This window comes from Gavialis gangeticus, unplaced genomic scaffold (assembly GCF_001723915.1).
Source record: "Gavialis gangeticus isolate Ggan-Ray unplaced genomic scaffold, GavGan_comp1, whole genome shotgun sequence".
Classification (NCBI taxonomy): Eukaryota; Metazoa; Chordata; order Crocodylia; family Gavialidae; genus Gavialis; species Gavialis gangeticus.
In genome coordinates this window covers 64279571-64293584 of record NW_017729032.1, presented here as the reverse complement: position 1 = coordinate 64293584, position 14014 = coordinate 64279571, and the positions used below count along the sequence as shown (strand labels likewise).

The 14014-nt window shown below is 43.8% G+C and overlaps 1 protein-coding gene across 5 annotated transcripts in view; it reads left to right on the top strand.

The window, feature by feature from the left end:
* The window catches only part of FNDC3A (fibronectin type III domain containing 3A), a 300433-nt gene that overhangs the window by 241442 nt on the left and 44977 nt on the right, over window positions 1–14014 (top strand). For all 5 annotated transcript variants that reach the window (XM_019524325.1, XM_019524327.1, XM_019524326.1 and 2 more), the window contains 3 exons: window positions 3847–4004; window positions 7460–7519; window positions 11727–11865. In XM_019524325.1, the coding sequence (XP_019379870.1) occupies window positions 3847–4004; window positions 7460–7519; window positions 11727–11865 (357 nt within the window). The remainder of the gene's footprint in view (window positions 1–3846; window positions 4005–7459; window positions 7520–11726; window positions 11866–14014) is intronic.

The following is a 14014-nucleotide window of genomic DNA, read 5'->3' as shown; positions in this document are numbered from 1 at the left end:
GCACCACGAGTGCTCGTAAAGCCATGCCAGGGGTCCTGCAATGACCTCAGCCAATTCCTTTAGAACTCTAGGGTGGAGATCATCCGGACTGGCTGACTTGAATACGTCCAGCCCCTCCAGAAGCTCCCTAACTAAATCCTCGCTAACCCTTGGCCCGGGTGTGCCTCCCCCGGGGCCCAAGGGGGGCCCAGCAGGGAGGTGGCTGTTCTGGTCCCTACTTAGGAAGACAGAGGCAAAGACATTGTTAACAATGTTAACTTTGTCATCTGGTGTGACGACCAAATTTCCCAATGCGTCCTGCAAGGGCCCCACATTACCCGGGACCTTCTTGCGGAGGCCCCAGGGGGAAGGCAGCAGGGTGGGGAGCCTGAGCTTGTAGCAGGTGGCCTGCACCCACCCTTGCCTCAAGCACAGATTGGGGGTCATATGCCCCCCCACCTCCCACCCCCAGGAGTGCACACGACGACAGGGAGCTGCCCCCCCCTTCCCCCCCCCGGACAAGCCACCCATAGCTCCATCCCAGTCTCTGCCAGGGCCCTGTAGCTGTGCATTCTGGTCCTAGGCTCCAAGACCCACATGCTACGCCAGCTGGGCAGCAGCACCAGCCCTGCCCAACTCCTTCCATCCCTCCCTATGGGAGCCTCAATCCCCCCTTGCCTCCCTACTAGACTTACCTGTGGGAGCTAGTATCCAGACTGCCTGGCAGCCAAGTGTATGTGTGATTGCACACATGCACATGGTGCCCCTGCCTGACCACCCTTCTCCTACTCCCCACAGCCCCTTGCATGCTGGAACTCTGCCAGCCTGCAGAGAGTTCTTTGCAAGAGAGGAAAATCTGTGTTTCTCCATTAAAAAAAGAAAAATCCATGTTTTTCTCAGTTAAAAGAGAAAATCCGTGGGGGGGTTCCTATTTTTCCATGGAAAACAGAAAACCCAGATCCCTGCTGATAAAATATTGAGTAGCATTGGACTAGGAACTGGAGGACCCCACTGTAAGCATCCCCATTCATTGATATCTCCCAATTTACAGAAACATTTTGATGTTGTTTGTAAACTAAAATTTTATTCATTCTGTGTAAGAAATAATGTAATAAGCCAAATATCATAGAGAGATCCACGTATACTATAGTAACACCATTGCCTTTAGCAACAAGACCTGTAGTCATGCCGAAAAAAAGGCAAATTAGATTAGACAGAACTTCTTTTCGTGAAAGCATGCCAAGTGGCACTAATTATATTTTTAACTTTTGTTTCTTGTTAAGAGTCCTAAAATAGTTTCATGTCTTTATTTTTATCGGGACTGACATTGAGCTAACCAGTTCAGTTCCCCAGGTCTCTTTTATTTGTAAAATATTGAAATTGCATTGGGAGTTCTTGAGTTCTTTGGAACTTCCCTAGTTTTCCAAGATGTATTACAAATTAACATTGGAGGGGACAGGGGAGTTAAGGAGTTCCTTACTTCCATCCGTTAAGACTCTAAAGTGGAAATAATTAATGTATTTTCATATGAAAACTATTTTAACAGCTGCTGTCTCCCATTCTCCTTTGTTACAGAAAATAAACTTATTTTGCAGTCCATACTATCAGATAAGACAGATGCATCATTTTGTTTCATCCAAGTACAGAAGAGAAATATCTGTTGAATATAATTGTCTTGTCCACATCATTATTTATCATTTTACTATCTGCATTTAGCAGTGGGCCTGTATTTGACCTATAAATAATTCTTATTCTTGTGTTTAAAAATTACTTTTACTGTTCTTTAAACCTATTATCAATTAATATTTTATTGAACACATGAGCTACCCTTATTAGGTACTTAAACATTTTAAATTCATAACTTATAGTTATTGCCACTTAGTTCCACTTTTTTTCATCCTTTCCATATATTTGGGTTTTATTTCTTTTTCTTTTGACACTTCCCTATCTCCTTTAAATTATGATGGCTTTTTGTACAGAATGACTTCATTGGAATCATGGATTTTTTAACAGTTCCCAGTTTTCATTAATACTTTCCACTTTAAATTTATGATCAGAGTCCATTATGCCTACTGCTTTGAGCTTTGGCATAATGACCCTATTAGAGTTCCAGCTAATATTTGGAACCTTGTTCTGCTTGCATAAGTAAATTCAATGGGCTCATGTTAACTGGTACCTAGGCAACCTCTCATTTTTAGGTCAGTGATTAACACTTCTTTGTCTATCAGAGGGAAGTTAAATATTGAATTATTCTGTGCTAGTTACATAACTTCCTGTGTTGAGAAATTACCTATCATTTTTAGGGTTTCTTAAAAAAAAAAAAAGCTTTGTCACTGATTGCATGAGATGACTGGCAATGTCCCTAAAGTAGAAATCATAAATGATAAGATTTTTCTTCTTACACAATACAGAAAGAGGCTTAAGAAAAAATTGTCCTGTCTTAGCGATTTTTGTTGGTCTTTAACATATTCTCATCAGTACATCAGCTTTAGTTTTACTAGTCAGAACTTTAATATATACATTTTCAAAGTCCTGTGAAATTCAGTTGCCTGTGACTTTAATATTGTAATCAGTGTAGAAGGCTTCCCTTTTATTATCTAGCTTCAAAAAATAAATTGTAATCATTAAGCATCATGTTCCAGCAGTTGTGTTTAGTGCCATCAACCAGTCTATATTTCCTTTCATATATGATCCTTTCTGGTGCATCTAGTTTATTATCAGGGCTCCTCACATTAGTATAAAGATAGTTTAAAAATATATGCCTCATGTTCTTTTCTTCTTGGATTTGTCATATGACTGATGCCTTGGGACCGGCTTTACTTATTATCTATCACTCTTCCCCATCTTGGCTGGTTTAAAGCTTTCCTGACTGCTCTAGCTAATCTCTCCCCAGGGAAAGTGATACTCATTACTCAGATGGGATCTGTCAGAATCACATCACCACCAGCAATGAGTGGATTTGCCAGTATTCCACAAAACCTGTCCTTTGCCTTGCCCACCATGCAAAATAACTGTTTACCTTCTGCATTTTTTCTTCTTTGGTTTGAGGGACAGGAAGGATTTCTAAGATTGGATATTCCTCTCTCTTGGTTCCCTTCCCAGTTCCCTAAGGACTTCTGGGATCTGTGGCAAGCTGCCTAATGCAGTGTTTTTGGTGCTAGTGTGGATCTACCACCAAAGCAGCATCTCCTGTCTTTTTGTTGGGAACTTATTTATGCTTCATGTGAAGATAGCAGGATAGTTTTCTATTATGGCTATCTTTCTGCCTCTTGCAAAAAGTTCTGCTCACTTCAGTTAGCATGTAGTTCCCAGCAAGGTTTGTCTCTTGTCTCTGACCAGTTTTTGGTGCTCTCTTGGGCTGAAGCCTACACAGAACTGTTCAATTTTAGTTGTCAACTCTGTTTGCTCTCTGTACGTCCTATCAACCACTTAATTCTTGAAGGTTGTTTTCTTACTCAGCACCTAAATGGCAATTCCATATTTCTAGCTGTGAAGATAGTCATTGGGTTCTCTTATTTCTGGAGGTAACAAATTTCCAAAACAATTATTCCCAGAATTAATATTCAAGGATCACAAATATAATCAAAGCATTCACTTTTTAGCCACTAGATGGCGCTTGATACATAAATGTTCTTTGGTTGCAGTCAGCATTGTGTTTTAGGATGGAGATGATGCCATTTCTATTTTTTCCAAATATGGGGTTTGGACACATTTGTAACTTAATCAGTGAGCTGTTGTAATTGAACAGATATTCTGATCTGATATTTATATTATTTTCAGCTTTTGTTTTATTGATTCTACTTCGTTATAGCACCTGTTTATGCTTGCAGTTATATAACAGCGTGCTTAAATGTTATGTTTTTTCAGGTATCAGATATTCAGGCAAGAACAGTAATACTTACATGGTCCCCTCCATCTGGTGCTATCAATGGGGATGCTGACAAAAATAGTATGCCAGAGGTGTATATTTATGAAGTTCTGATTTCAAACACCGGAAAAGATGGAAAATACAAAACAATGTATACGTAGGTATTTGTTATCTTTATTAAATTACTACTGCATTGGATTATGTGAATTAAAGCCTCATTTAGAAGCCTGCCTTTTGTCTACAACCTGAGTGCCATGCAGGTTCCCTTGTGAGACAAACTATTTTAATCAGTAAGATGGAACTCTGATTTTTTGCTTTTTTAACAAAAATGTATTAGTTAAAGGCTTAATACTTTGAGGTGGATAATGCCTTGAAGTTTCACTAATTACACTTCAACTGACTACAGTGGAAGGCTGAGGGCTCTCAAACACTGCAGAGCAGAACTACGTATTTTATTTATTTGTTTTATTTATTTATTTATTTGCTTAAATTGCAACCGTGGAGTCAGGCCAACTCTCAGGATCTCAATATTGTGCTGTTAGACAGGAGGGTGTGACACAATTGCACATATACAAACACACAAATCAATAAGGTGCATACACATACATACACACACACACACAGACACACTACAAGCTCAGGCACATACACATCCAAACCAGCCTAGGCACATGCATACCTATCACCAAGTCAAGCACATACACACTAAAAATTAGACAGAAGTCAATTGTCAATACCCGCACACTCAGTACACATACACAGATCACTAATTTGTATATCATGCACACGAGATTATATAATGTGTGTGTGTGTGTGTGTGTGTGTGTGTATACACACACACACACACTTAACAGTTCACACACATACAACCCACCTACACATAGATAAGTTCCTAACTTGGATGGTACAGTATGTATGTGGGTGCTTGGGGTACCTGGGATACTTGGGGGAAGGTTAAGGTGAGAGAGAGAGTTAAAGTTAGGGAGTAAAAGTTACCAAAACTGAGATTAGAACTGGTGGACTAGAGAGAAGCTGACCAAGGGACTGAGGCTTGGGTTTACTTAAGATCAAGTGGCCCCGGGGTTACTCCAGGTCCCTGGTGCATGGGAGGGAAAAAAGAAAAAAGAGAAGCCTGGTGGCAAGGAGGAGACAACCAGGAAAGAGAGAGAGATAGAAACCTGGGAGCTTGGGGCTGGAAACTGAGGCAGACAGCTGAGACATTGGCGGAGGGGGGGCAGATAAGTGGTGGCCCCCAGGAGACAGCCAGGAAAGAAACTGAGGCAGAAACCTGGTTGCTTAGGGGAAAAGGCAGTAGAGATAAGACAGTGGCAAAGAAACAGGGGGTTTGGAGGCAGAGAGGAGCTCAGGACAGGTGTTGGAGTTGGCAGTGAGCCAGAAGCAGGAGAGGGAGAAATGAGACAGAAGTTAGAAGGCCGAGGAGCAGAGATTGGAGCAGGGCTGAACCATAGTAAAGCAAAATCCAACTCAGGGGTCCAAATAACAGGTTTATTAAACAGACAGCACGTCACACAGGCCCATGAAGTTATTGGTACATACACACACACACACTCACTCACAATGGCAGCAGGAGAAAGATTCTCAGTGAAAGGGTTGGAGTCCAGGTAGGGAAGAGAAACAGAGTCCAAGTCCTTGGTTGAAGAGAGGGTGAGGGTGATAGCTATCTATCTAGGCTGGAAAGGGGTCTTTGTCCAGTAGGTGTTGTCCAGAGGGGGGTTGCCAGCAGGGCCTCTGGGTGGATAGGTGGTGTGGCATGTTGCTGGTCCAGATGGAGAGGGCATCCCAAGGAGTCAGTTTTCACTACCCTTTTTATGGGGCAGACTACCTCTGATCTGCTATGGGGAGGGCCTGTCCAGGCAAGGTCAGTCCTGTTCCAGAGGAGCACGGGTGTTCTTACTGAGCACATGCAGCCTTGGCACAATGTTAGCTTGCCTCATCTTTTGTTTCTTGAATGCTGAGGGTGGTTCCAAGGGCCGGGTCGTTGGTCCAGGAATTGGTGTTGATGGTTCAGTCATTCAGAGGGAGCTATTTTTAGACCTACTGCCATTGTCTGTCAAGCACCCTCATTTATCCCCATTCATTCAGGAACCAAGTTACATAGGAGGGGTAGGTGTGAGTCATGGGTTACACAACTGGGCATGGGGACAGGATGGAGACTTGACAAACAAAATGGAAACTTGACATGACTTATGCTAACTTGCATATGTAGGCCTAAATCATACAGTCCCAGTAAAACAGTAATATAGAACAGTATAAATCAATATAAACATAATAATTATACAATATAAAGGAGAAAAAACAAAACAAATACAACTTGCTACCAAAATAAAATGCTGAAGCTTATCCTATGTCTTAGCTCACTTATACTTAACTGTAGGGAACAGAGAGGGAAAGAAAAAGTCAGAAATGGATGGGGAAGGGGAGGGAATGCATTTTAAAAGAAAAAAAAAGAAAAACTGGCGGTTTTGCTACACCACTACTAACAATAAGGGCACCCCTTTCACAGGCTCAGTGAGCTTTTGTTAGCCTTGTATAATATAACATTAAATAAGGCAGGTTCCCTCAGTTACTTTCAAAACACAATATCATGGCAATGGCACAGTGTAAGCAAAACTGGACTCCCATCAACAAAATCGTAGACCATACAACTCTTTCATTCTCCTTCAAAACAAGGGAGAATAAATGAACTATCATAGCATATCTAAAAATGTTTTACCAGGTTAATTGCGTGTCTCTTGAGCCTACAGGCAACCCTTGCTATTCGCAGGGGATACATTCCTGTGATCCCCGTAAATGGCGAAATCTGCATATAGGGCACTGCATTCATGAACGCAGTGCCCCTGGCAGCTGGGGGGGTGGGGGACAGCTCCAGCTGCAACAGCAGGAGCCCAGCGGCATCAAGCGCGGAGCTCCCAAGGAGCTCTGGTAAGTGTTTGAAGTGCATTTAAAATATGGGTTGAAACCGCAAATGCTGAACCCACGAATACCAAGGGTTTCCTGTATTACTCTATATATTCATGCTACTGCCACCTTCCCTTCTGCCTCCAAATTCTGTTCTTTTATGACTGGGATTTATGGGGAAAATATGACCTGGTTAGGATTGCACAGCCCCTATAGAGCCTGACTTCTTCAGTGCTATGGAAGGGTGCTCATTGAGACCCAGTTTCCAGGAAGTCTCCACATTTCATGTATGCCAGTGTGCATACCACTAATATGAATATGAGTAACAGCATTAATTTACACTTTTAGGTAATGTGTTTTATGTACCTAAGATGGTATATCTGATGATCAGTATTTATAAAGTATTTATGTACATGTATAGTATTTTAATGTAGTGCTACCATATACTGTCCCCCCAGGACAAGACTCAGATGATATATTTTGTTGTGACTAGGTGGAGGATGATTTTAAAGACCTGCGAGCAAAAGATAGATTATTCTACTATACTTAGCATGCTTCAGCAGCTAGCCTCTAGTAAACATATTGCAGAGAATAATTCTGCACTGTTAAGTTAGATAATCTCGTGGGTCTTTTCCATCTTTAAATTCTATGAGTCGGAAGTAATTTTTAAAACAAAATTATGCTTCTTTTCAGTGGAGAAAAAAATAATGTAACTATCAATGATCTCAGGCCAGCAACTGATTATCATGCAAGGTAGGAATTTTTCTTTCACCTTTTAAATGCCATGGAAATATTTTAGATTACATTTGAAAATATTTAATTGCATCTGTATATATAACAGCATGTCTATATTGACTAACATTTTCAGTCTGCCATCTGCCATCCTGTTCTTCTCTTGATGAGATCATGAAATAGCATGGTTGGACTGATGCTGATAATCTGTGATGCTTTAATGCTTGTTGTCAGATCTGTACTTAAACAGATTGACAACCTTGTTATCCATAAAAACAAGTGGTTTTTGGAGATGGTATGAGAAGGAAACCACATATAGAATAGTTTTATCTGACTATGGTCAAGGATAAAGTCCATGCCCAGTAGGCAAGAAAAACCGGCCTGTTTTCCATTTTTACTGGGCATAGAAATTACAGTGTACTCTGACACCAGTACCATGCATGTGGCTTTATATAAAGCCCAACCTGCTGTAGCTGTGAACTGTCTCTGCATATGCATTCACAATTGTTAACAAATTGGAAAGCAAAATGTAGTTGCAGATACTTTTATCTGGTTAAGGGCAATGAGGATAGACTCAGACTAGAACAATCTTAGAACCTGAGTTATTGCTGGTGTGCAAATAAATCATTTTAGGAGTCCCAGCTGAGGCTATTTAGTGCAGTTCAGTAGCCAACTGCATTGATACAGCTACCAAAAGGTGGGTCTATGAAGGTAACAGAACTGTATTGTCAGCCAGCTTACAAAGAACATTACCAGTGTGTGTTGTTGATTAAAAAAGCACCTAGCCACCCGGAATATGAAAAGACTGACTTGAAAAGGCTGCCCTCAGGAAGATCAGGTGAAAACAGGTATTTTCTGAGAGTGTATGACACCTTGTCAAAGTATGTGGTGGCTCGGGGAGTATAGATTCAAAGAATATGAGACAGTTACAGATGCACTGAAAAAAATGTTTAGTTATTGCCTCTACCATGATTAGGAGTAAAAACTTGAATCACAGCTATTTACACTAGGTTTGCCAACAGTTCCAAATAACCATGGTCAAAAGCAGACTTGCCCATCCTGCAAATAGTGAGGGGAGTGGAGAGTATAAATGTCACCCTTGGTTTTGTCCTGGGAGATTTAATGAAGACCAACAAGACAGGCATACAAAGACATCTTTTGTCTTTGTATGTGACTCCATCAGCATTCAGTGGTCTGTTACCCTTCCAGTGGGATTATTCTTGGATACTGCAATCCCATGGTTCCTTGTAATTCCATGTTCTAATGAATTCCTGAGCAAATACCAATGAAGTACCAATCCAGCAAGTACCAACGAATCCCTGAGAACCAGTGCAGGTAAGTGAGGCATCAGAGCCCTGTACTAGCAACCTGAGGATAGAATTCCAGAAGGTGAGGAATAGGTGAGTCAGAAGTGAGCACGCCTGATACAAGTTGCCAGGAAAAAGAGAACTATAGGCCCATTCAGGAAGGATGGAAGATGTGACTATGCAACTGAAAAGCCAACCAGTAAAATTTAACACCAAATGTACTCCTTTTTGGAGAGAACCTTACTGGGCAATTAGGAAACCAAACAACTTAGGACACTGACAGACATGAAACTCCTTGCTGTAACTCATGGTGCTTCACAGGAAGCGCCATGAGTTACAGTGATCCTGCCAACCCAACAGATGTTTGCTTTTAGGTCCGAGGGATTGGGAGATTGAGCTGCAGTTTGGAGCAGCTGCATTTCTGTAGCCTCTCTTCCCTAGTCCCAACCCGCCCCCCCACCCAGCTTCAGTGCTGCCTTCAGGATGGGATGGGAAGAAGAGAGGGGAGGGTGCTCAGGCTGGGGCTTGCGTAGCCTGTGCTGGAGGGTGGGGCAGGTGGATTGGACTCCAGTCAACTCCAGACCACCTGCCCTACCTTCCAGCACAAACTGGGCAAACCCCAGCCCTAGCTCCCTCCCCTCCCATCCTGAAGGCAACACCATAACTGGGAGGGGGGCAGGGACAGGACTAGGGAAGAGAGGCTGCAGACACACAGCCGCTCCAAAATGGAGCTCAGTCCCCCAACCCCCTGGACCCAAAAGCAAACATCTGTTGGGTCAGCAGGATCACTGTCCCACAGGGGTGGGACTAGGGAATGCACTGACAAAAGTTAATGAAGGCGTTCCATTTTGGAGCACCTTCATCTGAACCCTCAGGTAATGAGCATTCCAATTGTTGCACGATTGGGCACTTTTAAAATGCTCTGCAGTCATGCACTTCTGTCAGGGCATGGCCATAGACAGCTTCAGGGGGCCAGTCACATAACTAAACATCACTTCTGTCAGCACCCTTAGTCTTCTCAATAAAAAAGCAAGAGCTCATTCCCTCATAATGTTTTGAGACTTGATGCACCGTTTCATCTGCAGAAGTAGGAAGATAAACAGCAAGGAGATTCCACAGCCATCCTGGGTTCCACTGTTTGCAATGGAAAACTGGTTAAGAAGAAGAAATTTCTCCAGACCCCAGTGTATGGTAGTCTTCAACAACTAATCAGTTCACAGGGGGTGAGCTTGAAAGACATGCATTCTGTTCTTGTTGATGACCCTAGATCAGGGGTTCCCAACAGGGAGGCAAAGGGGGGGGGTTTCAGTATAAAAAAGGGTTGGCTGCCTGCCCACATATGCTGGTCACTGCTAGTCTGCAGTTTGCCAGTCCGCAGCATAAAAAGGTTGGGAACCTCCACCCTAGATCCAATCAAAAGTAGCATCCCTGTAGATGAATACAAAAGCTGAACAGGCAGACAGTACAAAAACCTGCATAGGTGGCAGATTAATGGGATTTTTAGGAGTTACAGCAATAATAAAACTTTGGCTACAGCTGAAAGGGAGGCAGTGGTCAAGTTCAGTGTAGATAGCCCTTCTGCCAGCAGGTAGTCCCATTATCTTTCATCTTAATGTTACATTATCTTGTTTTATTTTGTTTATCTCTAGGAGTCAGTTCATTCATACCTCTGTGTGCTAAAGTTGTAGTGTTATGTTCTACCATTTGTTTTCTCTAAGAAACTTTTGAAATACTATACCTGATATTTTTGTTTTGAAGAAATTGTAACAATTGATGGTATCTTAAAATATTTTATATATCTGATATTTTAGATATTGCATAAGCCTCAATATAATTCTTCATACCTTTTTAAAATAGTTTTTACTTTCTTTACAGTTAAAGCATATGTATAGAATCTGTAAATAATTTGCTTATAACCAAAATACGGAAGTTAACTGATAAATGTTGGTGTATGTTTGGGGAGGAAAGCTATTATCATTTCATTTGGTATATGTATATTAGAGAATTTTGGGTTTGGGGTGTTGTTTGTTTTTAATGCAATAGTCACCATCAGTCATCATTTACAAGTGCTTATGAAATGTTGTTATCCAAGATACTGCATTTGTTACTTTATCTAGATACAGGGACTAATGCATAATGTATAATTATGTAGACAATAAATGGTGACTGACAGGAACTAGTGCATATCCAAAACAATGTACTGTGTTTGCCCCTTGCATGACCAGGGGCGGATCCAGAGTGGGTACAGTTGTGGTCACACCCACCTTTCAGACCATGCTACAGGAGTGCAGCCAGGGACTTTCTAAGTCCCCAAAGCAGGTAAGAACCCACCTTTCTCGACACCCTCTCCCCTTCCCCTCTGTGTTCAGGGGCATCTCCCCTCTCTGACCATTCTGCCCCTTGCCCTCTCTACTGATGCCTTTGGGTATAGGAAGAGGAGACCTGCCTACTGCTGCTGTCCCCAGCTGAGCCTGGCTCTCCACTCAGCCTTTCCTCACACAGAGAGGGTAAGGGGGGAATAGGCGAAGAGGGGAGATGCCGCTGAGCACAGAGGGAAAAGGAGAGGGTGCCAAGAGCTGTGGGGTGGGAGAGATTCTTACCTGATTCCTGGGCCTAAAAAGTCTCCAGCTGCTTCCATGGTGTTGTCTACCTACTAACAATTGAGGCTGGGCATGGAGAGGGTGCATCCATTCCTGCAACACCAGTCACTGCTCATATACCCCCTTTTTCAGAATCCTGGATCCACCTATGAGCATTACTTTTATTAGATCATTTTTAGATGTTACTTTTAACAGCAATACTTTAGAGAAGGGGAGAATTGGGTTTTTTGCTTTTATTTGTATCTTTAAATAATTCTACAGTTCTACAGAAAATATTATTCAGATTCTGAAGCAAAACATCAAACTGTTTTACTACTCTAGAGTTCAAGCAGAAAGCAACTGCATAAAGGGAAACCCTTCTGAAGCAGAGAGTTTTACCACAATGAGCTGTGAACCTGATATTCCAAATCCTCCAAGGATAACAAATCGGACCAAAAATTCTCTTACTCTTCAGTGGAAGGTAAGGTTTGTTTTATATGTACTTTCAAAGAGATTTACAGAGCCACTCAATAACTTTTCAGTTAATTGGCTTTTTCCAGCAAAAACATTTAATTGAAACCAAAACATTTTGTAGAAATATATCTCTTTCAACAAAATTTTCATGGGAAAGGTTTCTGAGGTCCAGGATAGAATTCTTTTCAAAAAGAGAAGTAGCCTTACCACAGTATAGCAAAGAGCCTGTTGATATAAGATATTACACTGAAAACTGAGACAGAGGTTCAAGTCCCTGTTCCCTAGGCCACAGGTAAATGTCCAAATCCAGTGGTACCTAAACCAGGGTTTGTGGGCATCATATTGCCTGTGAGTTTCCAACAGTGCATGTAGCAAGAAATAAAAAAATTAAACTGAGTCCTTTACTACTAGCATCTAGGTTGAGAGAAAGAGCAAACCATGATGTTGCCTGTGGCATGTTACTTGCGTAACATCATTACCAGTGATCCTGGTTTTCTCTGATTAAAAAATTGCAAATTCTCTGATTAAAACCCCAAAATCTGTGACTAAAATGAAAGGCCCCTCACTCCCCCCCAACAACCCCTGGGCCTTACTGGTGCCCCTCACTCAACCTCCCACAGCCCCATGGCCCTGCTCGTGCCCCTCAACCCCACCCACAGACCCCTGCCACCCCCAGCCCTGCCGGAGGGGACCTTGGCTGCCAGGGCTACAGGGCCAGGGACCCAGGTCCACAGCCCCCTGCCCCTGACAGGAGGCAGCGGCTGCTGCAGTGAAATGGAGCCCAGTTTCCCCTCCCACTGCTGCCTGCCTGCTGCAGGCTTGGACAGGTAGGGTCAGCTCCCTGCCACTGCATACACTTCCAGAGGGGCAAGGGGGACATGTCCCCCCCAGATCTGTACAAGGGGAGGGGGATGCAGGCTGTCCACTGCAGGCTTGAGCTCCTCACCCTGCTGCCTTCCCCCAGGGCCTCTGCAGTCCAGCAGGTGGGACCTGGCACTTCAGGGCAGAACAGGGCCATACAGAAAAGCTGCTTGCTGCTACAAGCTCCACACTGCCCTGGCAATGCATCCGCTGCACGAATGGCAGCAGTGAGGGAACAACCTGCTACAGCCCACACCCACCCTTGCCCCTATCCTTCGCACAGATCTGGGGGCATGGGTCCTCCCCCAGCTCCCCTGGAAGTGCATGCAGCAGTAGGGAGCTGTCCCCCCACCCCCTGAATGAGCTGCCCGTGGCCCCAGCCCACTCCCTGCCAAGGCCCTGCAGGCACATTGTGGCCCCAGACCCCAACCACCACATACTATCCAGCTGGGCAGCAGTCCCAGCCCTGTCCTGCCCAATTCCCTCCATATGGGACCCTCAGTCTGCCCTTCTTACCTGCCAGAGCTGCTCCCCAGGCTGCCTGGCAGCCATGTGCATATAGATACACATCACGCTCCCTGCCCGCCCACCGTCCTCTGGTTCTCCCCAGCCCCTTGCAGGCTGGAACTCTGCCAGCCTGCAGAGAGCTGTTTGCAAAACTGCAAAGTCCACAAGTTTCTCCGGTAAAATGAGAAATCCATATTTGCCTCCAGCAAAGGGTAAAATCCATGGTTTTCTCCATTTTTCTGTGGGAAACAGAAAACCTGGATCCGTGATCATTACTCATGGGACAGAGGGGGTTAGGACCCATTGCCTTAATCACTGGACTACAGTTAGTACTCTTCTGTCTGCCACCCACCTTTAATGTATGTTTACCATATTTACTCAAATTCAAGGTGAGGCCCCCGCCCCCCCCCATTCAACATGGGGGGAAGCCACTTATCTTGGATTCAAGTATAAATGGGAAGGCAGGTGGCTGCTCTGGCTCTGGCCTGGGGTTGGAGCTGTAGCTGCTGCCCCACACAGCCTCTGCTTCGCCCGTCACCTCTTCCCCCAGTTTCTTCTTCCCACTCCCTCCCCTGCCACTCCATCATGTTTCTGGTTTCAACACAGGTACAAAGCACATGGTTGCCCCATCCCCCAACTGGCCATGCATTAGTGGTAGCAGCAGTTCTTGCTCCACCTTCAGCTCCAGCTCTGACCCAGGGCTGGAGCTGCTGCCACTGCAACCACTGCTGCATGGCCAGAGCAACCACATAATCCATGCCCAGGTCAGGAGCAGTGATGGAGAGTAA